The sequence below is a fragment of the Exophiala bonariae genome (genome assembly GCF_035927105.1).
Source record: "Exophiala bonariae strain CCFEE 5792 chromosome Unknown scaffold_11, whole genome shotgun sequence".
Lineage (NCBI taxonomy): Eukaryota > Fungi > Ascomycota > Eurotiomycetes > Chaetothyriales > Herpotrichiellaceae > Exophiala > Exophiala bonariae.
This window is the reverse complement of record NW_027042486.1, coordinates 237664-265467: the sequence shown is the minus strand read 5'-3', so window position 1 is coordinate 265467 and position 27804 is coordinate 237664. Positions and strand designations below refer to the sequence as shown.

The 27804-nt window shown below is 51.6% G+C and overlaps 10 protein-coding genes and 1 non-coding gene across 11 annotated transcripts; 9 read left to right on the top strand and 2 right to left on the bottom strand.

Moving 5' to 3' along the window:
* Window positions 1-468: 468 nt before the first annotated feature.
* On the top strand, window positions 469-541 carry LTR84_001745. The gene has a single exon. It is a non-coding gene; the product is annotated as a tRNA-Met (tRNA).
* Window positions 542-1325: 784 nt separating this feature from the next.
* Window positions 1326-2741, top strand: LTR84_001744 (uncharacterized protein; the record flags this gene model as incomplete). Its single annotated transcript, XM_064845363.1, has 1 exon — window positions 1326-2741. One exon carries the CDS (start codon window positions 1326-1328, stop codon window positions 2739-2741), a length of 1416 nt encoding a protein of 471 aa, XP_064706908.1.
* Window positions 2742-3315: 574 nt separating this feature from the next.
* Window positions 3316-5385, bottom strand: LTR84_001743 (uncharacterized protein; the record flags this gene model as incomplete). Its single annotated transcript, XM_064845362.1, has 1 exon — window positions 3316-5385. One exon carries the CDS (start codon window positions 5383-5385, stop codon window positions 3316-3318), a length of 2070 nt encoding a protein of 689 aa, XP_064706907.1.
* Window positions 5386-5598: 213 nt separating this feature from the next.
* LTR84_001742 (uncharacterized protein) lies at window positions 5599-6806 on the top strand (the record flags this gene model as incomplete). The annotated part of the gene is made up of 2 exons (XM_064845361.1): window positions 5599-5641; window positions 5695-6806. The coding sequence occupies 2 exons, from the start codon at window positions 5599-5601 to the stop codon at window positions 6804-6806; spliced, it is 1155 nt and encodes a 384-aa protein (XP_064706906.1).
* Window positions 6807-7151: 345 nt separating this feature from the next.
* Window positions 7152-7892, top strand: RPL9A (60S ribosomal protein L9A; the record flags this gene model as incomplete). Its single annotated transcript, XM_064845360.1, has 3 exons — window positions 7152-7245; window positions 7338-7602; window positions 7664-7892. 3 exons carry the CDS (start codon window positions 7152-7154, stop codon window positions 7890-7892), a joined length of 588 nt encoding a protein of 195 aa, XP_064706905.1.
* A 1252-nt stretch (window positions 7893-9144) lies between these two features.
* Window positions 9145-13187, top strand: LTR84_001740 (uncharacterized protein; the record flags this gene model as incomplete). The annotated part of the gene is made up of 2 exons (XM_064845359.1): window positions 9145-10421; window positions 10478-13187. The coding sequence occupies 2 exons, from the start codon at window positions 9145-9147 to the stop codon at window positions 13185-13187; spliced, it is 3987 nt and encodes a 1328-aa protein (XP_064706904.1).
* A 758-nt stretch (window positions 13188-13945) lies between these two features.
* Window positions 13946-15394, top strand: LTR84_001739 (uncharacterized protein; the record flags this gene model as incomplete). The annotated part of the gene is made up of 3 exons (XM_064845358.1): window positions 13946-14501; window positions 14556-15053; window positions 15105-15394. 3 exons carry the CDS (start codon window positions 13946-13948, stop codon window positions 15392-15394), a joined length of 1344 nt encoding a protein of 447 aa, XP_064706903.1.
* Window positions 15395-16047: 653 nt separating this feature from the next.
* LTR84_001738 (uncharacterized protein) lies at window positions 16048-16683 on the top strand (the record flags this gene model as incomplete). Its single annotated transcript, XM_064845357.1, has 2 exons — window positions 16048-16052; window positions 16191-16683. 2 exons carry the CDS (start codon window positions 16048-16050, stop codon window positions 16681-16683), a joined length of 498 nt encoding a protein of 165 aa, XP_064706902.1.
* Window positions 16684-18143: 1460 nt separating this feature from the next.
* Window positions 18144-19010, top strand: LTR84_001737 (uncharacterized protein; the record flags this gene model as incomplete). The annotated part of the gene is made up of 3 exons (XM_064845356.1): window positions 18144-18254; window positions 18348-18509; window positions 18570-19010. The coding sequence occupies 3 exons, from the start codon at window positions 18144-18146 to the stop codon at window positions 19008-19010; spliced, it is 714 nt and encodes a 237-aa protein (XP_064706901.1).
* Window positions 19011-19996: 986 nt separating this feature from the next.
* LTR84_001736 (uncharacterized protein) lies at window positions 19997-20824 on the bottom strand (the record flags this gene model as incomplete). The annotated part of the gene is made up of 1 exon (XM_064845355.1): window positions 19997-20824. The coding sequence occupies one exon, from the start codon at window positions 20822-20824 to the stop codon at window positions 19997-19999; it is 828 nt and encodes a 275-aa protein (XP_064706900.1).
* Window positions 20825-21516: 692 nt separating this feature from the next.
* Window positions 21517-26145, top strand: LTR84_001735 (uncharacterized protein; the record flags this gene model as incomplete). The annotated part of the gene is made up of 3 exons (XM_064845354.1): window positions 21517-22168; window positions 22223-22698; window positions 23308-26145. 3 exons carry the CDS (start codon window positions 21517-21519, stop codon window positions 26143-26145), a joined length of 3966 nt encoding a protein of 1321 aa, XP_064706899.1.
* Between the last annotated feature and the right edge of the window lie 1659 nt (window positions 26146-27804).

Below are 27804 nucleotides of genomic sequence, written 5' to 3'. Positions count from 1 at the left end.
ACTTGACCTGAGAGTATCCATGACCTTCATCTCGCCTTTATATAGCCTACAGCCATGGCAAGAAGCATCACGGACAAGGACACAGGGCCATGATATTATAGAATCCTTCCCAGAGGAAAGCTCCGGAATATGGCCTGGTGTAATTGTTGAAAGCGGGAGGTGGAGAGCTTGAGCCTCCTCTGTCTATTGGTTAGGCACCAAAGGTGGCAGGTGGAGAACTTTCATATACCCTAGACCACAGACAAGCATCATGTTCACCTGCTCACAACTAGACAAGCAACAGTGGTTTGATAATCAGATGGTTTCGTCCGCCGCACGGTTGGTAATGCCTGCGCCAGTGAAAGCGAATCTGGATGAGGGGAACAGTGCCCCGTTGTGGGGTACTCTAATTGTAAAGGTTATAATTCAAATTCCCACAAATCTGCTTCAAATCAGCGTCAGAAACGACACAATTTCACAGCTGCTTCGAGCAACGTGGCGCAGGGGTTAGCGCGCCGGGCTCATAACCCGGAGGACGTTGGATCGATACCAACCGTTGCTATTCTGGCATTTCTTTTTTGCATTTTGGTGGAAGTTTGAGATTCTGATGGAATTATTTTTTGCGTTGCTGTAAATACGGGCTAGGCATAGAATAGGTACCTTGTACTACCTGAGCGTATCAACATATCTTGGCATTTTCACGGAGAGTTCCTACACTCGCGCCATAGGCCAAAAAGACGAGAATCCTAGTAGATCTACTGTCGCGGAGGGCCTCCCGAATAAATACCATCGTATAAGGTACCTGTAACAGTAGCTTTATCTAGAAATACGCGGTATAGTATATATAGCTAGCTAACAAAGTAATACAAAATTACAACGCCATTCGCAGATACGTATAATCCTGCTCAGACTAGAACAGCACCTACATTTGCATCAATCGAATACTAGAAAAGTAGTACCAGCTTAGTCATTACCAATGCCGATGGACCGCGGGTGACCACCTGTGTCACCCACCACCTTCCCCGATTTCCGCCCTGTAGTACGCCGTACTCAACAATTACACAATACTAGTAGTAAAAGGCTGTCACCAAAATTGAGATGGTAAAGGGTAGAGTGTCCAGCAAAGAAACGTGGTTCACGATTGCCAAGGGACCACGGGTGGCCGCCTGTGTGTTGCGACCTCGGCCCCGCGTCATTCGGGGATGGACAATTGCTGTGTCGGTTAGACGCGGCTGCCATCCTTCGTCCTCATCTCAGACAATTTCACCTCAAATACTCTCCAGGTTGTCGGTCTTGCAGAGAAATCTCTGCAGTCATCCTGAAGTTCCTGACTATACACCGTCAAGATGAAGTGTGTACCTTCCCCTCAGGCCCTACGGCTGATGCAGCACATGATCCGAGGTCCTGTTATTCGACCTCGAACATGCAACCCCTTCCTACCCCTCGCTCGACAATTCCACGCCTCCGCTCAACGTGAAAGGGCAGAGAAACACGTCCTCTCGGACATCGGTGAAGGCGTCAAAGAGGTCCAGATCATTCAGTGGTTCGTAGAAGAAGGTGCGTCCATTGAAGAATGGAGTCCACTCTGCGAAGTCCAAAGTGACAAGGCCTCGGTCGAGATCACCTCCAAATACACCGGAGTCGTGAAGAAGATCTACTTTGGCCAGGACGATGTCGTACAGACTGGTGACACCCTTCTCGAGGTGGAAGTCGAGGGAGACGCCGAGTCAGACCAACCCACAGAACAAGAGGCAGAACAGACAGAGCAGATCGCAGAAAGTCCTGCCGCGGAAAAGAAGACAGTAGCAGAGGCCAAGACGGAAGCAGATCCAAAGCCACCCGGAAAGCACGCCTTCCTCGCAACACCAGCGGTCCGTGGACTGTTGAAAGAACACGACCTGGCAATTGAAGACATCGCTGGTACGGGTAAAGATGGACGTGTTCTGAAAGAGGATGTCTACAAACATCTTGAAGGGGCATCTCAACAGTCTTCCGCGACCTCGACCTCGGCAACCACAAAACCACAAATCGATGCCAAACAAACTGAGACTGCACAGAAACTCACTCCGGTCCAGTCGGCCATGTTCAAGAGTATGACGGGTTCGCTCTCCATCCCGCACTTCCTCTTCTCCGACTCGGTCGACCTTACCACTCTATCTTCGATGCGATCGAAGTTGAACATTCTTCGCAATCCCGACACAACACCCAAATTGTCGTACATGCCATTCATGATCAAAGCCGTGTCACTTGCTCTCAACCAATACCCGATCCTCAACGCCAGACTGGACGTGACGACCGATCCCAAGAAACCTCAATTGGTGTTGCGATCGGTCCACAATATCGGCGTGGCCATGGACACCCCCAACGGATTGATTGTCCCAGTCATCAAAGCAGTCAACGCGCGATCAATCACGTCTATCGCCGAAGAACTCCAGAGACTGGCCAAACTCGGCCAAGCCGGCAAACTCAGCAACAGTGATCTCACTGGCGGAACCATCACCGTCAGCAATATCGGCAACATTGGTGGCGAAGTGGTCGCTCCTGTCATTGTCGAGGGGCAACTCGCGATCATGGGAGTGGGAAAGATCAAGACAGTCCCTGTATTTGCCGATGACGGCGTTACAGTGAAACCCGCCTTGCAAGCCAATGTCAGCTGGAGCGCAGATCATAGAGTCGTAGATGGAGCAACCATGGCTCGCATCGCCACCAAGGTGCAGAAATACCTCGAAGAGCCTGGCATGATGATTGCGGACATGAGTTGAGGACATTGCGTGCTGGATATTACTAATGAACGAAAACGCACTCTGCAACATAGCCTCCAGAAAGTGGTCCTCGAAGATCATCCTTCGGAAAGGCATGTAGGCTGTGACCATGTCGCACAAAGCCACTCATGCTTGACCACCAGACAATTGGAAGAATTGAGCTACTGTCAGTAAGTGGCCGCACATAGCATACAAGGTAATATATGAGCATGCTCTGCTGCTCAGAAGTATTGCTCTTGCTTCATGTCGCCTGTGATCAGGTATGAGTCCGTAAGGGTGGAAACCAACTCCAAGGATGAGGAGAAAGGACTTCAGTACTGAGCATGGTACGTGCAGACGGTAGAAGCTGCCATGATTCGACATGCGGTGTTTTGGCATTCATGGTTGATGGTTGATCGGCATATACTGTGGCGCGGATGGGGGGAACATCTGGGGATAGAAAAGTAATGGCGTCTTATGCATCGTCTTCAGCTACTGGGATATCAATGTGTAGCTCAGGTTATAGTTCAAGCAGAACCGTAGGAGTTACTCTTGAACCATCCGATTCATCCCCATCATTCTCTTCCCGTGCCTATCAAACAGCACCCCCCTCGGTCAAGACCCTCGTCCAATCAAACTTGCGCCACTTCTTCCTAAACCCATCAACCCTCTTATCTCCCCCACGATGCCACCTCCCCTGCCTCTTCACAACATCAGCCTCCAAACCCAACATGCCGCCCACAATCTCCCTTGCGAAGAGATCCCCCTTGGGCCACCTCTCACTCTCCTCAACGACATGACCTAACCCACCATCCAACTCGAACCAAACGTGGAAATACGGCATCTCCTTGACGAGACTCCTGCGGAACGCATTCTTGCCCAGGCCTCCCTTCTTCGCCTTGCCCAACGTGTCGATGATCTTCTTATGCTGGCTCCACTCGCTCTCGGCGCTGAGGAACGCCTCGCGGAAGAACGCCGGCGCCGTCTCGCCCAGGCTGTACGGCAGGGGTACCGCGACCATGGCGGCGTGCGGCTTGCGGTGCGGAAACGCCGCGTTCTCGTAGAAGATCACGTCCTGCCCCATGTCGTGGTACAGCCGCGTCAGGGATTTCATGAAGTTGCGCATCTCTTCCCACTCGTCGTCGTCGCACGCCAGGAGGTTCGTGTGGTGTTGCGTGGGGACGATCATCGCCGCGTACGGCGCCAGTTCTGGCTCCGTCGGTAGGGTCAGGAACGCGCGCGTGCCCAGCGACACGACCGGCGCGACCGGGGGCGTGTCGGTGTCTTCGTGATGGCACAGCGGACAGTTTTCGAGGATGCGGTTGAGTTTCTGGTACTCGCCGATGGCGACGTTGCGCAGATTCGCGTCCGACTTGTGTACGCGCTTCGCGAGCTTCGCGGCGTTCTCGTCCAGGTATTCCAGGTCGTTGTCGAACTTGCCGTCCTTGGCAATGCGTTCTGCGAGGCGTGCGCCGTCGCCACCGGCCTGACCCCGTGTGCGGCGCTCTTCCCGTACCATATCTTCGATACTCATGTCTTCGTTTTCTTCCACTTGGCCGCGTTCGGCGCCGCGGCGGTTCGTCACGGATTTGACTTCGTTACGAGGTGCGGATGAGAGCATCCGGTTGTCCATGGCCGAGAGGGTAATGATGGTGGGGTCTTGCTGATTGTGTGCCTTGAGGGCCTCGTTATATTCTCGTTCGAGCTCCGAGGCTTTGGGATCTTTTCGGAGCTGGGCTTTCATGACTTGGGCCTTGAGCTTGTTGAGGGCGGTTTGGTCGAGTTTGGGTGCGGCTGGCGTTGAAGATGTCGGTACGGCCATTCCCTCGACCAGGTCATCGTGCTCCTCGTCCTCGTCTTGGACTCGCGGTCTGTGTTTGCCGGCATCGAGTTTTCGCTCCTGGTAGAGTTCTCCGCTCGGCTTGTCCTTACCCACGTAGTCCTTGCCGTAAGACCTGCGCCGGTCGAGTTCTATCTCCTCCTCTCGTGCTTCATCGAATTGACGGAGATTGTCATAACGCTCCAGAGCGACCTCGTCCACCTTTTGGCCCGACTCCTTCGCCTGGCGATAGACGGCCTTGAGCTTCGTCATGCGCCATTGAGAGCCTGCATCGCCAAATGTATAGTCAACCTCGTTTGTTTCCGCCTCATCCAGATCGAGGTCGTCAAGGTCTTTGCCCTTCTGTAAGTCCCGCAGATGATGGTTCAGTTCCTTCTCGTGGATCTTGAGTTCGTAGCCTGCGGCCAGAGAATTGGACTTTGGAGGGGAGGGTTCTCGCTTCTTCCTCTGCACGTAGTCGATGTCGAGTGCGGACGGGGCTTCCATCCACGAGTCCCGTTTGAGGTTGGTGAGATCGGGCCTGGTTGTAGCTTGTCCCTCGCCATTGTCGGCTTCACCGTCGCGGTTGTCTTCTCCTCTGCTCCGACGATGATGGCGGTGTCTGTGGCGGTGTCTGCTCTCCGACGCATCGTCATCTCTCGAGTGTTTTGATCTCTTGGACCTGTGACCATCTTCATCATCACGGGATTCATTGTGTCGTGAATTTCGGTGGTGGTGTCTGTGGTGTTTGTGGTCTGATCGTTCACTCTGCTCCTTTCGCCGTTCCCGTCTTCGTTCGGTCTCTTTTTGTTCGGCGAGCTCGCGTTCAAAGTCTTCGAGCGCCATGTTGGAGGGTAGAATTTATGGATGTGGTGGTATGGAGGTAGAGAGTTGAGGTGGATATATATTTTATGTTTGGTGCTGGAGTGAAGCCTAGGTGCGTCATTCTTCACCTGCGCTTCGGATTTTCCATCTTCAAATTCCCCCACCAGACTTCCCCCGTTCATCTTTTGCACCACCAACTCACCAACGGCAATAATCCTGACTGTTATTGACAATATGGCAACTTCTCCAGTGGCAGTGGTCTGCATCGGCATGGCCGGTAGGGACTCGTTCTGTCTCCTCTTCACCCAACCTCGACTGACAAATCCGCAGGCTCCGGCAAGACGACTTTTATGCAAAGAATCAACAACTATCTACATGTTAACAAGACCAAGCCATATGTATTGAATCTCGATCCTGCGGTCACGCATGTTCCCTTCCAGCCCAACATCGACATTAGAGACAGCATCAACTACAAAGAAGTGATGAAACAGTACAATCTCGGTCCCAATGGCGGGATCCTTACGTCGCTCAATCTCTTTGCAACCAAGATCGATCAGATCATGGGCTTGCTGGAAAAGCGAGCCAGTCCACCTCCAGACAGCAACATCACCCCTCCCAAACATTTCTTGGTGGACACGCCGGGCCAGATCGAAGTGTTTGTCTGGTCCGCCTCGGGCAGTATCCTCCTCGAGTCATTTGCTTCCTCCTTTCCCACCGTCATTGCATACATCATCGACACCCCACGGACATCTTCCACGTCCACGTTCATGTCAAACATGCTCTACGCCTGCTCCATACTCTACAAGACCAAACTGCCCATGATCCTGGTGTTCAACAAAACAGACGTCCAGGATGCCGAGTTTGCACGAGAATGGATGACAGACTTTGAGAAATTTCAAGACGCACTTCAAGAGGAGCAGAATAAAGGTGTGTTTGGCGGAGAGGGACACGGTGGGAGTGGATACATGGGCAGCCTGGTCAACAGCATGAGTGTGATGCTGGAAGAATTCTATTCGCATCTCAACATGGTGGCGGTGTCGAGTATGACGGGTGATGGGATAGATGATTTCTTCGAAGCGGTAGAGGAGAAGAGAAAAGAGTTTGAAAAGGACTACCAACCCGAATTGGAGAAGCGGAGGAAGGAACGGCAGGAAGAGAGCGCGAGTCACCGGGCCAACGACCTGACAAAGGTGATGAAGGACATGAACATGGATGGCAAGTCTAAGGCTGTACCGAAGAAGAGGGACGAGGAGTCGTCCGAGGACGATGATGAAGATGTCAACGACCCAGACAATTATCCGGACGCGGGTGTGGATGAAGAGGAAGAGGAAGAGGGGCTGAAGAAGAGATATCAGAATGCTCTACGGGAACAGGGCATACAGATTGATGATGATGACCCTACAGTGGCTCGAATGTTGGCACAGACCAAGAGGAGTGGTTAGAAACGTCCCAGACGTCGTGGAGGAAGTTGTTTTCATGCATGAGATACCCTTGGTAGCGTGGAGTTGGGAAATATTTGCTTTGATTCTGTGATTGTTTGATCCTTCCACTCCCATGCATCTGAATTGTGGTGGGAGGTCGAAATCTGTAACTCAGCCTAGTCCCGCGGCATTGATTCCAACCACAAGGCTGACCAACCACACCCCTTCGCCAAGACTCACACAAACCCTATTCCTTGGCATTCCTGCGATAATCCCCAATTCGAACTTTTGTCGACGACCAGCACTTAATTGAAGGCCCAGTTCAATACCATCCACCAACTCCTCACAACTACCACTGCTCTCAAGATGAAGTACATCTTTTCCGAAGAGCAGCTGGTCATCCCAGACGATGTCAAAATCCACATCCGCTCCAGAATCGTGACGGTCGAGGGACCCCGAGGTACGAATTGAGAAAAGAAAGAAAGAAGCCTACCCACCAGGCCATGATCGCGAAGAATGGAAACATGAAAATCTGACAAAGATCCCACACAGGCAAATTGGTCAAAGATCTCTCCCACATCGCCGTCACCTTCTCGCTACCCAAGAGCAAGAAGGGCCAACAACTCGTGCGCATCGAGATCCACCACGGCTCCCGCAAGAATGTCGCTACCCTCCGAACCGTCAAGTCCATCATCCAGAACCTCGTGACCGGCGTCACGAAGGGCTACAAGTACAAGATGCGATACGTTTATGCCCATTTCCCCATCAACGTCAACATTGAGAAGAACGATGAGGGTCTGTACCATTTGGAGATCAGGTAAGGCAGTCATCACACAGGTACACACCAGAGGCTGGAACACTGATGGGTTTTGCAATAGAAACTTCCTAGGCGAGAAGATCGTCCGACACGTCACCATCCCCGAAGGCGTCACGATCGAGACCTCCAAGGGTGTCAAGGATCAGCTCGAACTTTACGGCAATAGCGTGGAAGCCGTCTCACAGTCCGCCGCCGACATTCAACAGATTTGCCGAGTAAGAAACAAGGATATCCGAAAATTTTTGGACGGTCTGTATGTCAGTGAGAAGGGTAACATTACCGAGGACTAGAGGATGTTTTTTGTCTTTTTCTTCGTGAATGGTGGATGATGTGGTTGAGGATTGATGGCCCGACGACCATGAGATGAGATGATGAGTGGTCGGATGGAGTTTTTCCCCGTCTCTTCGCTTTGTGCATGGAAAAAATGGGGTTGTGGTCCATCTACGGGCGAGAGAGAAATCATGCATGTCATGCATACTCATTTTACATCGACCACAACTGTGGCTACGGCTACGGCTCAATCAAAAATCCCAAATCCAGTTCAAATTCCAGCGGGTAATCGAACATGCATGCCCTTCCACATTTCCCTTGACCTTAGTGCCTGATGAGGACTCACAAACTCTCGCAAATAGATTACTGAGAGCGATGCAAAATCGAACCAGATATTAAAGCCCTGAGAGATCTCCAGCGTTTTCCTCGACCCATTCTCTTTCGTTGTGACGGTTCAATCAAAACATCTAGATCGTCGGCTTCCAGCACATCATTGCGCATCAATGTACTTCCATGTTCTTCCAACTTATGATTATGATTGGTGAGAATTCACATCGCCGGTAACAGCTCACTAAAAGCGATTTCTCAGAAAGGCAGGATGACTTGAGCTTATGCAATTCCTCTCTAGGACAACTGCTTCGTATCCGTAGTATTATTCTACATCCAAGCTACCCTGGCTATTGCCGATAGGCCGATGCCAGCAGCACCTCGCCTATCCCACGGTGATCAAATCAGAACATTCTCACCCAAAGTTTACTCTCCTTGCGCATTTCACCATCTTGCATAAGCGCTTGAAATGGCACTGGGCTCGTGTTGCGAGTGGTCTGTAGGAGTCATGAAGATAACTCCCCAAGTAGGCACCACTTTGTCTAACCTGAAGAGGTACGGTAGCTGATGGAGGAATCCCCTGCAGCCGCCAGTCCCCCTGGCGAGTAGCCTGCAGCCTGCAGCTACAAGGGCCTGGACCAGTAATACCGCAGACCCAGACGTTAGTTTGCCATGTATTAAGTACTGAGCACAAGACCAGGGAGTTTGGCCCATTCCCGTCAACAGGTGGTATGTTGGCGCGGTGCCGCCAGCTCGACTGCCATTGTACTTAAAGCTCGCGGCAGCCTCGCTGGCAACGAAATCGAGCCTTGGTCTCTATTAACAACTGTAGCTTGAGTTGTCAAATGGCAGTGGTAGCCATCGGACCTGCTTCGAAGCCATTATACAATCAGAGGGTGGTGTTTCTGTTTTTAACCTTGAAGTGTCCAGCATCCGTCGCCAAGCATGGCGGATCCCCTCTCTATCACGGCGAGTGTGGCGGGACTAATCTCTCTCGCCCTCCAAGTCACCGGATCTCTATATAAATATTATGGGGAGTTCAAACATCGCCATGACGAGTTGAAACGGACGGCAGAAAAGCTTCAGGCACTTCTCGAAAATCTCGAACTCCTCAACCAAGAAATTGAACGGCGGAAATGGGAAGCGGACGACAAGCAGATTATTGATCAGATTGAATCGTCCATTTCTCGTTCGGCTGACATCGTTCAAGAGCTGCAGGACCAAGTCCACAAGTACGAAAAAGACCATTCAGCACGTTTGGTCCAGTCTGTCCGTGTTGCTGGGCGTAATGCCGCCTACCCATTTCGCAAGAGCACTCTCGTGAAGCTGGCCGAAGATGTGGATGACTTCCAACATAATTTATCCCTAGCCCTGCAGGTACTACAGTTGAAGGACAGCTCTGCAATCGGGAATGATCTCGAGGAGATCAAAAGTCTCCTCAAAATTGCTCGAGCACAGAACGTGGCCTACGAGCTGAGGACTTGGCTGAATGCGCCCGACGTATCAGTGGACTATAACAAGGCTAACGAGAAGCGACATCCCCAGACGGGCCAGTGGCTGATCAAAAGTGCCCGTTATAGCACATGGCTTCGGCAGGACAACTCATTTCTCTGGCTTTATGGCCCTGCAGGTTGCGGAAAGTCGGTTCTGTTCTCGACGGCAATACAGCACACGTTGCGCTATGTGCAGTCACAGCCCAAATGTGCCATTGCGTACTTCTTTTTCGACTTCCGGGATGAGTCGAAACAAGATGCTTTCGGCTTTGTGTGTGCGGTTTTGTTACAACTCTGTAACCAAGTAGCGGGCGTTGAGGAGCAGTTGACTCAGCTGATGAATCTCAGGCGCGGCAAGGCTTCCAAGGAGGATCTTTTTGAATATCTCAGATCGGCCGTTCGCAGAGCACAGCACGTTTATCTGCTCCTCGATGGCTTAGACGAGATCCCTAGCGGTGACAAAAGAGAAGCTGTGCTCTCTGATATTCAAAAAATGCGCAGTTGGGACCTGGCGGGCCTCCATCTTCTGGTCACAAGCCGAGGCCTCGTTAGAATTCGCCAGTCGCTTGGTGCCCACGAAGATGAGGCTGTCGAATTGCGGAATGACGTTATCAATGAGGACATCTCTCGATACATCTCGTACAAGCTTGAATACGATTCCGGGTTATCTCACTTGAGTAGCAACCATGAAACGATCGAGAAATATCTATCTCAAAAAGCTGGTGGTGTGTAAGTGATTTTGCTCCTTATTATAGCCATGTATCGCGTCCGCTGACACAAAACAGCTTCAGATGGGTCGCAAGTCAGCTTGAATCGTTGAAGGATGCTCCAGGGGGAAGCCTGGACATCATCAACGGCTACCTTCGGGAGTTGCCTGATACGCTACACGAAACTTACGAGCGCGTGCTTTGCAGTCTCCGTGGGCCGGTAAAGGACATGGTGCGACGCATGCTCATGTTCTTGTGCTTCTCGACTCGCCCAATGACTGCTCTTGAGCTTATCGACGCCATTTCGATAGACGTGAAGACTGAGTCCTTCGATTCAGGGCGAAGAGTTGCAGGCGCCGACGACCTTCTGCGCATGTGTCCAAGTCTTATTGAAAAATATTCGGGAGATGCGCCTCACAATGAATATTTCTTCGACATCCACGATTTACATGAGCACACAAGGGTCGAATTTGTGCGGATTGTGCACTTCTCGGTCCAGGAGTTCCTTCTTCACAATCACACCTCCTGGCCTCTAGCTGCAAATTACAAACTGTCGTCGGCTCTGGGACATCAGCATATCAGCACAGCCTGTCTGATCTATCTCTGCGACGACAGATTTCTAGAACCGAAAGTTGGGCGGCAAGCGCGGGCAGCCTTCCCTTTCGCCAGCTATGCCTTGGAGAATTGGCATGTCCACATGAAATCAGGCGACAGGGAAACCACTGATATCGAGAAAAAGTGGAGCTGGAAACTCTTCTCGGAAGAAAAAGTGTTCTATCGGTGGCTCAGCATCTGTCATCATGGCGCGGTCGTTCCCAGACCAGCGCAAGCCACGGTCGAAAAGTGGATCACCACAGTCTCTCTGTACTACGCCGCCTATCTTGGAGTATACGACCTTTTGTGTCGGATTCTAGAACGTGACCCGGATCTCACGATGAATGCCGGGTTCTTTGGAACGGCGCTACAGGCTGCATCGCACAGAGGCTGTGAGCCAGCCGTCAGACGTCTTATCGATGCAGGAGCAGATGTCAATAGCGGCCACGGAGCCCGCGGCCCCGCGTTGATATGTGCATCAAAGGAGGGTCACGAGAAAATAGTACGTATATTGCTTGCCAAAGAGGCCAATGTGAATGGAGGGGGAACAAAGTGGCCCAAGGCGTTGCATGGTGCAGCTGGGAGTGGGCACGAAAGTATAGTCCGGATCCTGCTTGAAGCAGGGGCCGACCCCAACAGTGATTTCCAAAGGTTGAGTGTGATTTTATTAACTCGCACTCCATTAGGGGCCGCATCGTTCGCCGGACATGCGAGGGTGGTCGAAATGCTGCTCAGTGCAGGGGCGGAAGTCAATGAAGGCATCCGAAATTACAGCCTTGCATTGGTACATGCCTCAGTGAACGCCCACCACGATGTGGTCAGGATCCTGCTCGCCGCGGGTGCTAAGCTCAACGGCGGTGGTGGAAAAGACAGCAACGCATTAAAGGGCGCATCGCGACGGGGTTGCGTGAAGGTAATTCCGCTACTGATCGAAGCAGAGTCAAATATGCAGGACGCAATCTGCGACGCTGGGAGGGATGGTGAAGAACGAGATGGGGAGCAAGATACCGGGGTTGATAGGAAACAGGAGGGACATGAGGGATATGAGGGAGACGAGGGAGATATCGGTACTGATAAGGTAGATGAGGAAAAGCTTGGTATTGATCAGGATGATAACGAATACGAGGCACAAGAGGAAGATGCTGGGGTTGATGAGGAATATGAAGAGTGGGTTGCTACACTCTCAAGCGACGGCAGTGAAGATGATCCATTTGAGAAGGATTTGTACTGTTGCAAGGATTACAGTGCCCTGACCGCGGCATCACGCTGCGGGCGTCTTGAAGCGGTCCAACTATTACTCCGAGAGAGGATGGATCTAATTGCCAGCGACAGTGAGGGCTTTCGCAAGGCTCTCTGTGTGGCATCCAGAAGGGGCTACCGCGCCATAGTCGAGGCTCTACTCAAAGCTCGAGAAGACGTCGATGCGCTCCGAGACATGCCAGTGCTTGATCCCGCATTGCAATCTGCCTGCAAAGGTTCAAGGTGTGATGCAGAGGTGGTACGATTACTGCTCGCGGCCGGAGCGAACGTCAACAACCCGGAAGCCTGGGAATATGCATTGGCAGGGCGCAATATAGAAACACTGAAGGTGTTTCTCGATGCCAGGCCAGACTTGTATATTTTATTTCCAAGCTTGGTAGCTTTAACTGGCCGGTTTCCGAACTTGAACGATCAGGAGAATCAGGTTCTGTCGCTACTGTTTGTTGCGCGAGTGCGCTATTATGCCGATGCGCAAGGTCTTCATATGACGGGCACGCAATTGGGCCATGCTCTGTCCAGTGTGCCTTTTGCGGCAGTGAGGGTGGAGGCATACATCATCGTGTTCAATGCAGACGCTAACACCGAGCAAACTGTGGATGACCGTCACCCGGATTACGGACAAAGTCAGTACAGTACAACGCCACTGATGATGGCATGCACAACTGTGCCGAAAGATCATGCGGAGCGAATTGTGCAGCTCCTTCTCGATGCAGGCGCCAACCCCAATGCTCGTTGCGATTATGGGTTGCCAGGCGAAATGAAGAGCGGCACTCCGTTGGCGGCGGTGTTGCGTGAGGGGCGTGATTGGCTCACGAAGACACTTCTTGATGCCGGAGCAGACGAGAGTGCTGTTCCAGAAGACCTCATGCTCAATTTCAAACAGGGGCAAATCGGCGAAGGAGTGGCGGCGCTGGACCTACAGAGTAATAGCTAGCCCTTGGTAGGGCGTCCGGATCTACAGCCTTCTGCCTTCTGCTCAGAAGAGGACTCGACGGGGCTTGGAGCCAAGGACCTCGAGGGAGTTTGCATAGTAGGCAAGAGAACGGTGCATCTAGTCTTCAACGAAAATCCGAGTGACTTCATATATGAGACCAGAGAGTGAGGGAGGCCAACGAGATATTTCACATGCTGCTTCGGAATATGGTCATCAATAGTGAATAGTTGTAGCGCCAGATCCTTCAACATATCGGTGTGTTCGGGTGGTATTTGAGAGGTGGGCTATCCACATGCAGATGTGGAAATTCCAACATAAAGGGTGATCATCTACGACGCATGCGTTACTCGGATTAATCCTAGACGCAAGGCCAGCGAGAACTGATGTCCGCTAGATCTTCGATGGGATCTAGCAGACTCCTCGGGGGCCAGCGATCGATCCAGCGTTGTCGATTTAGGGTACCGAGAACCCTATTTGCAATCGCCGAGGTATATTTGCGGGGATATCGGCGGGGATAGTGTCAACACATTCGTGGATTCTACGGTAAACACACGTCAGGAGCGCCGTGTCATCGGTTGGAGTAGGGCACGAGCTAAGATTGCTTAGGAATAATGAGAGACGGTCGACCGGCGCAAATGTCCGTAATATATTTTCCATTCTGAGCCGATGTTCGCACTACAATATTGGCGAGTGCGTTAAAAACCTCAGGTTGTGGAGGATCGAGGCGAAGGACAGCCACCCCCTGGTTCACACATATCATGACAGATACGGAAGCCCAATCTATACCCAGGGATCGAGACTCTGAACATGATGTACAGCCTACCGCGGCACCGCCACTTCTCCAGACTCTGTCGTTAGTCCCCTCAAACACGCCACAAGATGGTGGCCGACGGGCGTGGATCCAGGTCCTGGGGTGCTTCCTAATATTCTTCAATGTCTGGGGCTATCCTTCCGTATGGGGCGCCTTCCAGGAATACTACGCTTCGAATCTTCTCTCTGAGAACAGCCCCGGCACCATCGCCTGGATTGGATCGACTCAATCGACGCTGCTCATTCTCGTCGGGATACTTTCCGGCCCGATTTTCGATCTCGGCTACTACCAGACGTTGATGTTTGCCGGTGCCATAATCTGCGTCTCCGGCGTCATGTTGGTGTCTCTGGCCACCAAGTACTGGCAAGTGATGCTGTGCCAGGGTATTTGCGTCGGTCTGGGGTGTGGCATGATATTCATCCCTACCTTGGCCTTGGTGACTCGCTCGTTTCAACGGCGACGGGCTCTCGCAGTTGCCACTGTTTTCTCTGGCACACCTGTCGGTAAGTCAAACACCTAAGCCCGTCTCCCCACAAACATACTCACTTTGACCCAAGGCGCCATCATGTATGGGTTCGTCTTTTCGAGATTGATAGGGCCTTTAGGGTATCCTTGGACTGCCCGTTCTCTAGCGTTCATGATGATGGGTATCTTTGCAGTGTCCCTACCTCTGGTCCTGTGGGGTGCGTCCAACACGGGTCAGATCACCGATGGAAGGAAGAGAAGGATGCTGGACAAGGCTGCTTTGACAGATCCCCCTTTCTGGGCCTACACTGTTGCACTTTCCACGATGTCATTGGCGTACTGGGTGCCTTACTATTACATTCCGACCTTTGCCAGGTCTGCATTGGGAACTTCGCAGGCTTGGTCATCGTATTTGCTGATGATCGCTCAAGCCGCATCGGTGTTTGGAAGATACTTTGCCGCTATCGCTGCAGATCACTTTGGAGTCATGCTCACCTGGCTGGTGACATCGGTGATCAGTGGTGCTGTCTGTCTGGTCTGGATTGGAGTGACAGAATTCAAGCCATTTATTGCATTCTGCGTCTTGTGGGGTGAGTGATGTTCTGTGATTTTGTGGCCACAATTTGATCATTCTTGAGCAGGAATTACCTCTGGCCCATTGGTACCTTTACCTGCGAGCATTTTCCCCGTTGTGTGTCCGAATCGAAATGTGCTCGGGACGCGGCTAGGGATGTCGGAAGCAATCGCAAGTGCTTTCAATCTCATCGGACCTCCCATCGCAGGTGCATTGATGCGCAAGGATGAGAAGAAGACTCGTGAATATTTGGCGGTGCAAATGTTTGCAGGCTTGATCCTGATAGGAGGAGGTGTGCAGCTCCTGTACCTGTGGTGGTACTTGGTCAAGAAAAGGAGTAATAAAGTATTTATATAAGTGGCTGACCCACCGATTCACGGCGTAGCGAGCCTTGCCTGAAGTGAATCATGATCAATAGACACCCTTGTTCCCTAAGAACTCTCTTGCACAAGAACACCTGTCGATACCACCAGTGAGCAGGCTGCAGGAAGCGAATTCCTTTGCAGCATCTTGACGTGAACAAGGCTCTAGTGACTTGTCCATTTGTGCAAAGTCGACCGTTGTTGAGCGGGGTTTCAGCTGTACGAGTAGTACATGATCTTAATCTCTACACTGATGCTCAGACCACAGCACGGCTTAGTAGACATCCGAATTTCTGAGCGTCCGTTGATGAGGTTGGCGGTGATCCTCTTATTGGTCAGCCTTGCGATGTCGGCAAAGCTGCCACTCTGGGAAAGGGATAGCGACCCATTCCGACACTCGATGGGTTTCAGATCTCGACGATAAAACAAGACTCAAACTCTTGGACACTCAGATCACCTCCCAAGATAGGCCGCACCCAGATCTGGCGCCCTCTGCCCCATCGAGATCTGAAAAGGGTCATTGGTGACGGTTTCATTGTAGATCAAATCATGAGAGAACGAGTGACGCTAACGTAGGGTTTCGAGAGTCGATGCTCCTGAGCAATCAATCACGCCCATCACTTGATAAAAACAGAAACTTCCCTTTTCATGTTGTGCCTCTTTTCCTTTTCCCTTCTTCAGCCTGGTTGCTCTTTTCTTCGCAGCGTACTCTCATTACTGACAAGTTCATTCATTCATCGCGTGGCCGGCCATCGCGTTTTTCAACCGTTACATCACAATCTATATACCAGACAACCACCAACTCAAGACACCATCATGTCGTCCCGTCAAGCGTTCCGCTTCACTTCAGTCCTCCTTCTCCTCTCCATCTTCTCGACCGTGACAACAGCAATCTACAATCCCATGTACATGCTCGGTCGCCGTCAAACCGGGGACGCATCTAGCTGTGACAACTATGCCACAATTGCTAACCTGTCCACCATTGGGAGCAACGCAACCTACCGATCCGCCTATCTTGCCGCCTCACCAGAAGGCAGTGATCCCGCCAGAGCACCACTGGATGCGGCAATCCCTCAACTCCCGGCCTTGACCAAGGATGTGGCTCTCAACGAGCAGTGCGGAAATCTGACGACGATTGCCTTTGAAGAGGCTCAGACCAACTTCACGAATGGAATCGTCCTGCAGTTCAAGATCAATGGTGCCCCCCTGAGAATAGGAGCGGGTGCCATGGGGATGGCGACGCTCGTGGCCATGGTTGCCGTGATGGTTGCGGATGTGTTGTAGATTCGAGGCGAGAAATCAAACCTATGCTTGGCGTTTTGAGTGTTGGGAGGGAAAAGATCCTGGTTCCACGCAGATATATCCATGTATCAAGTGCACGAAACAGAAGTGACACGAACTGTATGTACCGTTGGCAGAGTCCATGGGGAATGAATGCACAATGTCAGTTCTGATCGCAATGGATTTCAGTCATGTCTTGTAGAGTGGAGTCGAGTGTGTAGGTCGGCGTGGTTGTAAATGTGAAATGGCCCCAAGTCCAGTTGAGACCTCGACTCAGCAAACGGACGGTCTGAGGTGAGGTGGGATTTAAAAAAAGACTGGTTGAGTGAGCGTTAGGGTAAGACGCAAATCCTCTTGTGAAGGGGAATATTCAGCTAAGTTATCAATATAAGGTATGTGTGTAGGTCAATAACATATGGCACAAAGCCATCACATGAACCATCATGTCAAAGATGTCTGAACGATGAATCGGATGCACATGTCAATATGCGAGTACTTCGTATCTCCCCACCAATTTGTATGTATCTGTAGCTGCATGGCATGACAGGCATCTCTCCACAGCCGGCAGTGCGTTAAGTTAGGCAAGCTACGACACCAACCAACGAACTTTGTCAGAGCCCCAGTGCCCCAGTGTGATTAGGTGTACAAGGACCCTGGAACATCATCTACCAGTTAACCATTTGGGGGCATCGGAACGCCATGAGTTGATTAGCCGTGGCGCGTGGGGACCGGAGAATCTCCAACTCCAAAAATTGAACTTGGATGCAGCTGTAAAATGTTGGCGGTTGGGCCCCCGGGGATGCTTTAGGCACTTCCAGGCCTGGAAAGCCCCGGGATGGACTCGCTGAGAAAAGAATGGTGGGTCATTGTGACCTGAACTCGCCCTCGGTCGGCCCTGCTTCTGATCTGTACTTCTTACGAGGGACAATTTCGTTGAACCGACGACTCAATCCTCGATCAGCATCAGCCACTTAACTTCGCACTTCGTCTATCTCTTGAGTCTCGACTTCTTTGGAGGGTGACAGCGCAAAGACTCCAGAGTCCAGACGAGTGCCACTGTAACCACATTATTGTTTGCTCCATTCAGACCTCACACCTTTGATATACTTCAACTCTCATCCTGCTCGTCCATCATTACCTACCAGCTATCAGTGCCCGTAGCTTGCCCCGATTATTTGGGCCCTACACTCATCTCCTCTTTTTACACCTCAGATCCGACTCCGCTTTGCGACACTCTTTTGTTTACTTGCCTCGACACTGAACGCTTGGACTCGATCAACGATCCAACACTGCAGTACCACTCTCATCCATCCATCCTAATCCTCCCCACCTCCGACCAGCAACACAGACCAACCTGCCCACTCTATCTACCGCAACAATAGCACATCCATAGAGGCCATCGCTTTGTCCTCACCCTCGTTATCCTTATCTCCTTCTATACATATACTATATCGACGGTCAAAATGCCACTCTGCGGCGGCAAGAAAGTGGTGCAGCGCAAGCTCGTCCTTTTGGGCGACGGTGCATGTGGAAAGACGAGTTTGCTCAATGTCTTTACCCGAGGCTTCTTTCCTGTACGTGAGCCCATCGCATGTGTCTTGCTCATGCCCTTGCTGCGGTCAAGAACTGCCCACCTCATACGAACACACACTAACATGTCCCGATAGACCGTCTACGAACCGACCGTATTCGAGAACTACGTACACGATATCTTCGTGGATAACATTCACATGGAACTCTCGCTCTGGGACACTGCGGGCCAAGAAGAATTCGACCGGCTGCGGTCGCTAAGCTATGACGATACACAGGCCATCATGCTCTGTTTCAGTGTATGTTTTTCGATCTTCAACTCGAGTCATTTGCGTTGCGACTAACACTTTCACCCGTAGGTTGACAGCCACGGCTCATTAGAAAACGTGGGCACGAAATGGATCCAAGAAATCAACGAACACTGTCCCGGCGTCAAGATCGTGCTGTGCGCATTAAAGTGCGATCTGCGAGAAGAGCAAGAGAAAGAAGATGACGTCGAAGACAACACCACCAACAATACTGCGACCGATGTCGATGCCGCGACTTCCGCGGGCAACATGATCCAATACAACGAAGGACTAGAAGTCGCACGGAAAATCGGCGCTTTGAGATATCTCGGTACGTTCTTTTTGTGTGCTCTAACCGGGGATTCGAAAGCGCTTCTTACTGACTCGATCGGGGTAGAATGTTCGGCGATGCGGAATCGAGGCGTCAATGAAGCGTTCACGGAAGCGGCCAGAGTGGCTTTGCAGGTCAAGACGAGCAGCTCGCAGGACGACTCGAAATGTTCGGTGATGTGAGAGTACGACCGAGCACTTGAATAAACCACAAACGTCGATCGCTGAGATTGAGTTATCATTTCGGTGTGCACGAGCACCCGAGCGAGCGAGACAAACCGACATCTCCCCACAAAGTAAATGATCGAAATCGAAATCCCAACATCACTGCTGAGTGCTACGATTGGTAACTCTACAGCTTTCCGAGCGGGCCAAAGCCTTTCTTTTCGCTTCCCAGGGAGGAGCAGCCACACGCGTCTACAAAGCACACATTTCGAACGGGTTGTCCCATGCATTGAATCGCCAAAGCCTCTGTATATACCTGTACACCCATCTTTATACCTCACGCCGCAATCGAAAACCGCTGGGCAGGCACTCGACATGTTACCACTGGGTTTCGACCTTTGCATCCTCCCATACCCTCCACAGACCATGACAACCGACTCTGGATGTACATACCCCCTTGTTTTTTTTTGCATAAAAGCAGACGCACAACCGCACACCCGCACACACGACACATCCTATTCAACCACAACCTATCCCCGCAACACAACATTCGACTACGGCGCTAATCACCTCGAGTTCGAACCAGAACTAGCACTTCACCTTTTTCCCGTTTGCTTTTTGAGACTATCAGGATTCTCTGTTTTTTTTTTGGTTTTTTGGATTTAGCGACTTTTATGCTTTGTACGGAGGCTAACCGTGTCCCTCTTTTTTGTTGGTACGAGAGGAAGTGAGACCATAACCGGGTGAATGGCAGCAGCAGAAGAAGACTTTCAAGTGAGAGCAGCAGAATTATGACACCTGGCGTTTGCTTTTCCTTGGAGCGCTTAAAATGAGGCCTTTGGGTGGCGGGATGAGTGAAGACTGGTGGGCGCTGGAGGTAAAGGGGTTGGTTTGTGGACTTGGAGGGTTGGATAAGAGGTCAATCCAACTTTCTTGTGAGTGGAAAGTAGTGGTCGCCATCATCGCCATCGTCAACCGAGATAGAAAAAATGAACATTCACCCATCAATTGACAATCCCATTAACCAGCGGCGCCTGCCCGTTATCACTCCTCCCCCGTTCCTCCGCCTCACCGGCTCTACCTTCTCCATCACCTACGACAACCCAATCCTTGACCCCACCCTTCCAATCCGCAATCCTGCCCGCCCTCACCGGCACCAAGACAACCCTTACATCGTCGCCAGCAATATAGCAAGCACTGTTCCCGTCTGCCCCCGTCGCCTGCCCGAAAAACCCGGCCTCCTCCTTGACCTGGTCCCCGAACGTGTTGTTCTCCAGGTGTGTCTCCTTGCACCACCGTTCCTCGTCGGACCCTTGCTCGAGGAATCGCGCTGTGCCGGCTATTGTCGTGCTGATGGACGATAATGCCGAGGTGTTGAGGTTGAGTAGGAGGCTGGCCAGACTACTCCTCGTGGCGGCCGCGGGCGGGGACCCGGATCGTGCACCGGTCAAGGTATTCGTGCTTGCCGTGGGCGGTCGATGGCTCACCCAGTCGTGGACGAGGAGACTGACTTTGGGGTTGGAGAGGAGGTTCCGCGTCTTGATGCTCTGGGCGTTGGTGGTCATGATGATCACAGGCCCGGAGGAGGTGTTGTTGTAGTTGTAGCTGGGGAGGAAGGTGTAGTTCATCAAAGAGACGTGAGGGGTCGGTGTATTGTCTGTTGATGACGACTCTGTCGACTGGGGATCATTGGAGGAGATTGTGGCGAGATGGAGGAAGCGGGCGTTCTTCAGGCACTGCGATACTTCTTGTGGAAGAGTTGAGGAGGTTTGCCGGTGGGTGGTGGTCGCGCTGGCTTCGTAATTGAGCGGTGGATGGTGTGTTTCGGCCATGGTGAGGTGCGGAAGGCGAGTGATTGAGCTGGTGGAATGAATGGTACTTGACAAAGAAAAGGATGCGGAAGCTGGTGATTGTGATAGCAAGGTGCCAGCAATGCTCACATGTTAGATGTGGAAGGAGCCGATCATGATGGTGGGATGTCTCTTGCCTTCCGTGTGTGGTGGGGTTGAGCGGTTAAGCGATCTTAGGCTCCGCTAGCTCGGCAGTGCCCACTAAACGCTGAATGTTCAATTGATGATTACCATGCTCCCCCGTATCCGTAGGCTTTGGTCACCCCGCAAGAGGAGCTCTTTGGTGCCTAGCCGTTGTGCTTAGCCCTGGAGGTATCCGTGTCCGTAGGCGGGAGCTGAGCTTCATGACTGACGTCGCTTTGCAGTAGCAGCAGAGATACCTCCTCCTTCTACCAAATCCTCCTACTATTCCTTGTACTCTCTCTGCATCTGTGTGGGATCCTCTACCTCTACTTGTTCTCCATCTCCATCCCCATCCCTCTCCTCTCCACCAATAACCCCATTCCTGTTCCTTGGACTCAATCCCGACTAGACTTCTCTCCCGCATTTCAGACATCCATTCGAACTCTACCTCATCTTGTCCACAATAAACAATCACTATTCATTCTTTTGTCCTTTACACCTCAGCTCGCTATCGACTTTCACATCTCACATCTCAAATCTTTCCCCTCGCCATGTCCATCATCGCCCCAGCCATGCTCGCTCGACGGCTTCCCCGCTCGTCACAACAAGCTTCCTCTCTCCTTCGCTCATTCACCACGTCCACTGTATGCCGAGACACCGGCCCTCGTGCCCCAGGAATGGGCGATCTCCCAATTGACGGGCCCGAAAGTTTTAACAAGGCCCAGAAGGAATTCCGAGATGGTCTTGAGGCGGCCAAGAAGAGAAAGGAATTAGCCGACAGTCAGTCCTCTCCTGCGTCTCGTTCTTCTTTTCCTACTGCTACTGCTCCTGAAAGCAATGATTCTTCCATCGTGCAACCTCTCGGCTTGGGCTCACTCTCCATCGCTCCTTCTGCAGAAGAAGCAAGACAGGCCGAAACAGACACCTCTACCAAACGCGGCTCCGGGGGAAAGCTCTCCAGCTTCATTTATGGTACCGTTGAAGGTCAACAACTCGACAAGGACATGGAACGCTCTTTCTCCCAGGTTCTAGCACGAGGCAAATATGTTCACTCCATCGTCCAACACCAAGTCAAACCCGACAAGGTCAACGAATATACCGATTTGGTCGGTCATTGGTATCCCAAGATGGCCAATATGCAAGAGAATAAGGTCCATCTGGTGGGGAGCTGGAGAACAGAAGTCGGCGAATGCGAGACTTTCGGTATATTCCACTCTCTCTCTGACCAGGACCTCTGCTAATCTTATCCACCGACAGTCCACATCTGGGAATATCAACGATATCTGGGTTACCACGCTTCTCTACACCACATTTCCCACCACCCCGAATTCCCCGCCTTTGAAGAAAAGCTCAAGACTTTGATCATATCCAAAAACATTTCACTCATGCAGGAATTCTCATTCTGGCCCACCACTCCCCCACGAAAACTCGGTGGTATCTTCGAACTCCGATCATATACCCTGCACCCAGGAAATCTGTTGGAATGGGAAACACACTGGAGGAAGGGATTGGCCGCACGAAGAGAAGTCATGGAAGGTGTAGGGGCCTGGTTCGTGCAAATCGGCGATCTGAACACTGTCCACCATCTCTGGCAATTTGCAGATCTGGAAGAACGTAAAGTCCGACGAGAGCAATCTTGGGGTGTGGAGGGATGGGCCGACACCGTGCACAAGACCGTACCTCTGATTCAATCCATGAAGAGCAAGATTCTGGTGCCCATGCCATGGAGTCCGGTCAGTTAAAAATGTACTTGATTCGGTACGGCGGAGTTCAGTTCTGATCTACCAACGATCATCAAAACAGCAACATATGGGCCAAAAAGAAATATCAACAGTCCAAGGTTGGACCAGAGAGATATTTCAGGTGTAAGCCTTCAGTAGTAGGGCTTCTTGCCTTCAACATCAAGCCCAAGAGGCGCATAGGAAGTTTCTCCTTGGGCTGGCGAGAATCATCAGTGAGCTCCTCTCACTTTCTTAGATATTCTGTATCAATCATAACACACAAGAGCTTTCCATATTCAAGTTGCCAGTGGGGACAATCACGTGGTCGACGCGTCTCAGCCTCGTCACGGAACCGAATCTCCAACGCAAGGCTGAAGGTGGCCAAGATTGAAACTTTTTTGAAATGCATGTCTTGAGATTGGCCATCAATCAATTCTCGCCCTGAGCAGGCCATCTCAATTCAAAGGCATGCTTTCTCCCGTCAGAACTGCGCGTCTATGCCATGGCTGCCGCTGGGACTTGCAAATTCTCTTTGAAAGAGGCTTTTGCATCACCAGACCTGTATTGAAGACACACCTTGTCCGGCCTCAGTGGCGCACCCAGAGATTTGACTTCCACCAGCGCTCTCAGCCTCTTTCCACAACAGCGTACAAGCTACAGCAGGAGGATGGCTCTAGCGCTGGGCTGTCCGCTAATGCAGAGATCGAATCACCCAAAAATGCCTACTCACGACTAGAACAGTTGGCGGACCTCGAGAGGAAACTCGATGAGTTGCACAAGCGACTCTACGACTCAGTCCAAGAGGCTGTAGACGAGGTACAACCACCGGATGTCTTCGACTCCTCTCGACCCCTCTCAACTCAGAATGCCCGAGATCTCTTGGTGCGACGAGCACAGCATCTGGTTGCGACCCTGCGCAATTCGGGAGCCTCTCAGGAAGAAATCGTTCGGGAGGCGAGACAGATTTTGGGCGAGACACTGCCGAATGCTATACTGAATGGCGCTGAGTACAAAATATACACAAGACTCTACGGAGACCCAATTCCCGAGGAAGAATTGGTCGATGACGAAGATGACGAAGTTCTCGAGCCTGGCGAAATGGCTCTCTTCGACCAGGATGGGCAACGGGTCGAGTATGAGGTAGGAGAGGAAATTGAAGAACTCAAAGATGTCGAGGATGGGCTAGAAGCTGTCGAAGCAGAGAACGACACGAACATCGACCTGACGCTGGGTACAGACGAGCCACTCCCCCCTACGTTACTGGTTTCCAACTCGGAAAGATTACGGGTTATTGCAAAGACAATAAATGGCCAAGTTGTGGAGGAAGATGAGCACATTGAAGAGGATGAAGAAGTCGATCCTACATCGAGAACACACCCTTTTACCGCCATCGGAAAGTGGGCGAACAATCCTGGAAACGTTCAACTCCCTATGGAGCGGTTCGTCCGACCCGTGGAGAACATCATGAGCGCATTCTCAAACAAGCAGCTAAAGGAGATCAGTGAAAAGACTTTCGGTGGTCCAGGACTTCCAGACTCGGCATTGACCCCCAGAATCGGTCGGACGAGAGAACAAGTCCCCATTCCCCTCTCTGCGGCGGATCACAATATGGGGGAGATGGAAGCCAACTCGTTCATTACGACCCTTATGCCTCCTGTTTATGCCTCCATCACTTCTGTCCTGGTCGAGACACGCAAACGACTCGGAGCTACCTGGCTGAATAACGTTCTAGCCAAAGAAGGAGGTCCACGAGTTCTTGATGCTGGATCAGGAGGTGCAGGCATCATTGCCTGGAGAGAAATCGTCCAGGCTCATTGGGACACTCTTCACTCATCTGATCTTACTCCACCTCCACCACCTCAGACGAAATCGGTCGTCTTGACTGGTTCACATACCTTGAGACATCGAGCGGCTGAGTTATTGGACAACACCACATTCGTCCCCAGACTTCCCGACTACGTTCACATTCGTGATGCTCCAACATTGGGTGACGATCGCCCTGCAACCCAGAGGAAACAATTCGACGTCATCATCGCTTCACACTCGTTGTTCGGAATATCACAAGAATTTGAGCGCAATGAACACGTCCAAAACTTGTGGTCAATGCTGAGTTCTGATGGAGGTATCCTGATCATCATTGAGAAGGGAATCCCACGTGGCTTTGAGGCTGTCGCCGCAGCCCGTGAACTACTCTTGGAGGAATGTATTGCAGTTCCAGAGGGTCTCACAACACATTACAGCAATCCCTCAGATGAAAACAACCTTGCGAATCGCAAGACCGGCATGATCGTTGCGCCGTGCACGAACCATGAACAATGCCCCATGTATCTTATTCATGGAAAGTCACGAGGTCGTAAAGACTACTGTAGCTTCCAGCAGAGATATACTCGACCAACCTATCTGCAACGCGTCATCGGCGCTTCCGATCGCAATCACGATGATGTGGATTTTTCTTATATTTCCGTCATGAAAGGAAAAGATCTTCGTCAGGGCCGGGTGGTTGAATGGGCAGGCATCGACGACCCTCTTTCATACCACCCTCCATCGTATCAACCCCCATCTCCTGTGGCTCCAAAGGCTCTGGATTACACATATTTGATGAGGAATGCTGGTATCGGCTATGAAAACGTCGACCCCGACACAAATATACAAACTTACGCGCTAGAGGATCCACACCCGGACAGAATCCCATCTCTCCCAGGCCCCTGGAATCTACCACGACTCATCATGCCTGCCTTGAAGCGTAAACAGCATGTCATCATGGATGTCTGCACGCCCCACGGCAAGATTGAGCGATGGACAGTCCCGAAGTCATTTGGCAAACAGCCCTATCGAGACGCCCGTAAATCTCAATGGGGGGACCTTTGGGCGTTAGGTGCCAAGACACGAATCCCTCGCAACCTCCGTGTCGGTGAATCCGACAGCAAGGAAGAGAAACGAAAACGGCGTCATTCGAGAGCTAAAGAAAAGGCTCAGTCTCTCCGCGATCAAGAGGAGGAACAACGACTCGACACCATCTCCGAGGCATGGGACCACGTCCCCCGCGCCGAGCGCGAAGCCAGAAAACGCAAAGCCGATGTCTTGGCGAAAGCCCAAGCCCCGAAACCCACACCACGAGTGTTCAACGGCGTGGAGACTTTCAGCTTCGACCATTCCGAAGCACGAGAGATCGACCCGACCGTGCAAGCACGACCGCGGAAAGCCACACCGTCTAGACAGGCGTCTCACACACGCTCAGAGAAGGGGACGCCGAAGAAACCAACCGCAACAGTCGAGGAGGAACTGACACCTCAAGAGCTCTCGAATCTGGCGCAGTTGATGGAACAGTTCAACCCGGAAAATCTGGAGAAGGGCATAACAAAGGTCAAAAATCGGACTGCCAGGCGTGAGTTCAACAAGTTTGATGGGGAGGGAGCCACAAGGGGAGGAAGGAGGCCTGCCGGGGCGAGACGTCCTTGAGAGGACTGAACTCGAATGTTCGGAGTGTCCTTTTTGTTGTATCCGAAGGACCTGCGTGAAGAATTGCCTTTTGCTGTCTGGGTGCTCCCTGAACCTACACTTTGGGGACTTTCGACAACATTTCCACCCATTTCCAGGCTGCTAGAATTGTTATCCCTGGTTTGTCGTCGGCCATTCTGCTCCATGTAACAACAAATTGTAGGATTATCGGAAAATCTCACGATGGTACGAGCTGGTCAATGCAGCTTGGGTGTATGTACTAAATACTGTTGGACACTGTTCTTTTCAACTGGATGATGAGAACATCACGATTACTACTTGCAACCTACCATTCCTTTGTTCGCACTTTCGTTTCCCGGTCCGGCAAATGCACTGTTCGACACTGCACTGCAGAAACTTGAGGCTCTGAAACAAGTTTTAGGTGTATCAGTCCCTGACCTGGGCACTTGATTCAGATATTGCCGCTTCTGCTTCACTTACTCACCATTACTGGCTCCGATCCAACGAAGCTATGCCACCTTTCGTTCCAGGTTGCTTTGCCACATACGAGTCATTCAGAGTCGGAGTCAACATGTTGCAGGTAGACACTTCCCAGGGACGCCTTGGGACCGCGATCATTAGCGGTGTATACAATATCAGAGAAGCGAAATTCTTTGCCAGTTGCTGAAACTCTCAAGACTTTTCATGTTCTTCACGCAACGTTCCCCGCTCCCATGTTCTTCAATACCTTAATCAACCTCCTCATTCAAACCCATCCGCAGTTCTATCTTGTGCAGTGCTGCATCCAGATTCACTTCCAACCCACACACCGCTTTGCCCAGTTCTCCCTCAAGCGTGGCCGCTTAACTCCAAGATGGAACCTTCTTCATTCTGATTGTCCATGTTTTGCTCTTTCGACCCGCCATATTGAATCTTCCCAACAACGGTCCTACTCAATTTTCACAGTTGCACCACCCAGCACGATATCCTCTCCACCCCGCCTGTCAGAATGTCACACAAGGCTCCTCGACCAGGCTGTCCCATCCTTTAAGCCTCATCTCGTCTCGTTTCACCTTCCTCTGTCTTGCCTGGTATCATACCCCCTGAAAAGAGTCAAGTTCGCCAACCCCTCGCGCTCGTGAAGCGAAACTAGAGTCATAAGCTTGGCCGTCCGGACTCTCAGAGGTATAAATATCTGTTTCTTCCTCCATCTTTTCTCGATCTGATGTCTGAATCTATCTTGCCTGTCTGTATTTTCCTCCCTTTTGATACTCCTCTGCCTTCCCTTTCCCCTTCTGCTTCTTTATCTTTGCACTCCTTCCTCCTTTGAGTCATTACACGCTCCCGTGTATATATAAAGTCACAAATCACACAAGGTTATGGTGAACAGTTACTTGCCTCAAGTGTTGAATTTTTGTGGCCTGCCCCTGACCAACTGGACCTGGCAGCTTGTGTTCCCGATGCATTGCGCAGGGTGCGCTTATACCAACGAATTTCCTTTTCTGTTGTCTCTCTTTCCCCTCCTCGTACCCAATCTGCATCCTGCGGGAGGAATTATCATGTTCATCAAGAGCCACGAGGTTTTGGATCGTACAGATCCTAGCTCTCCTGAGAGGGGCAGTACTGCACCAACAATTTTCACCAGCCCAGGGTCGCGCCGCGAACGAAGACAAACGTGAT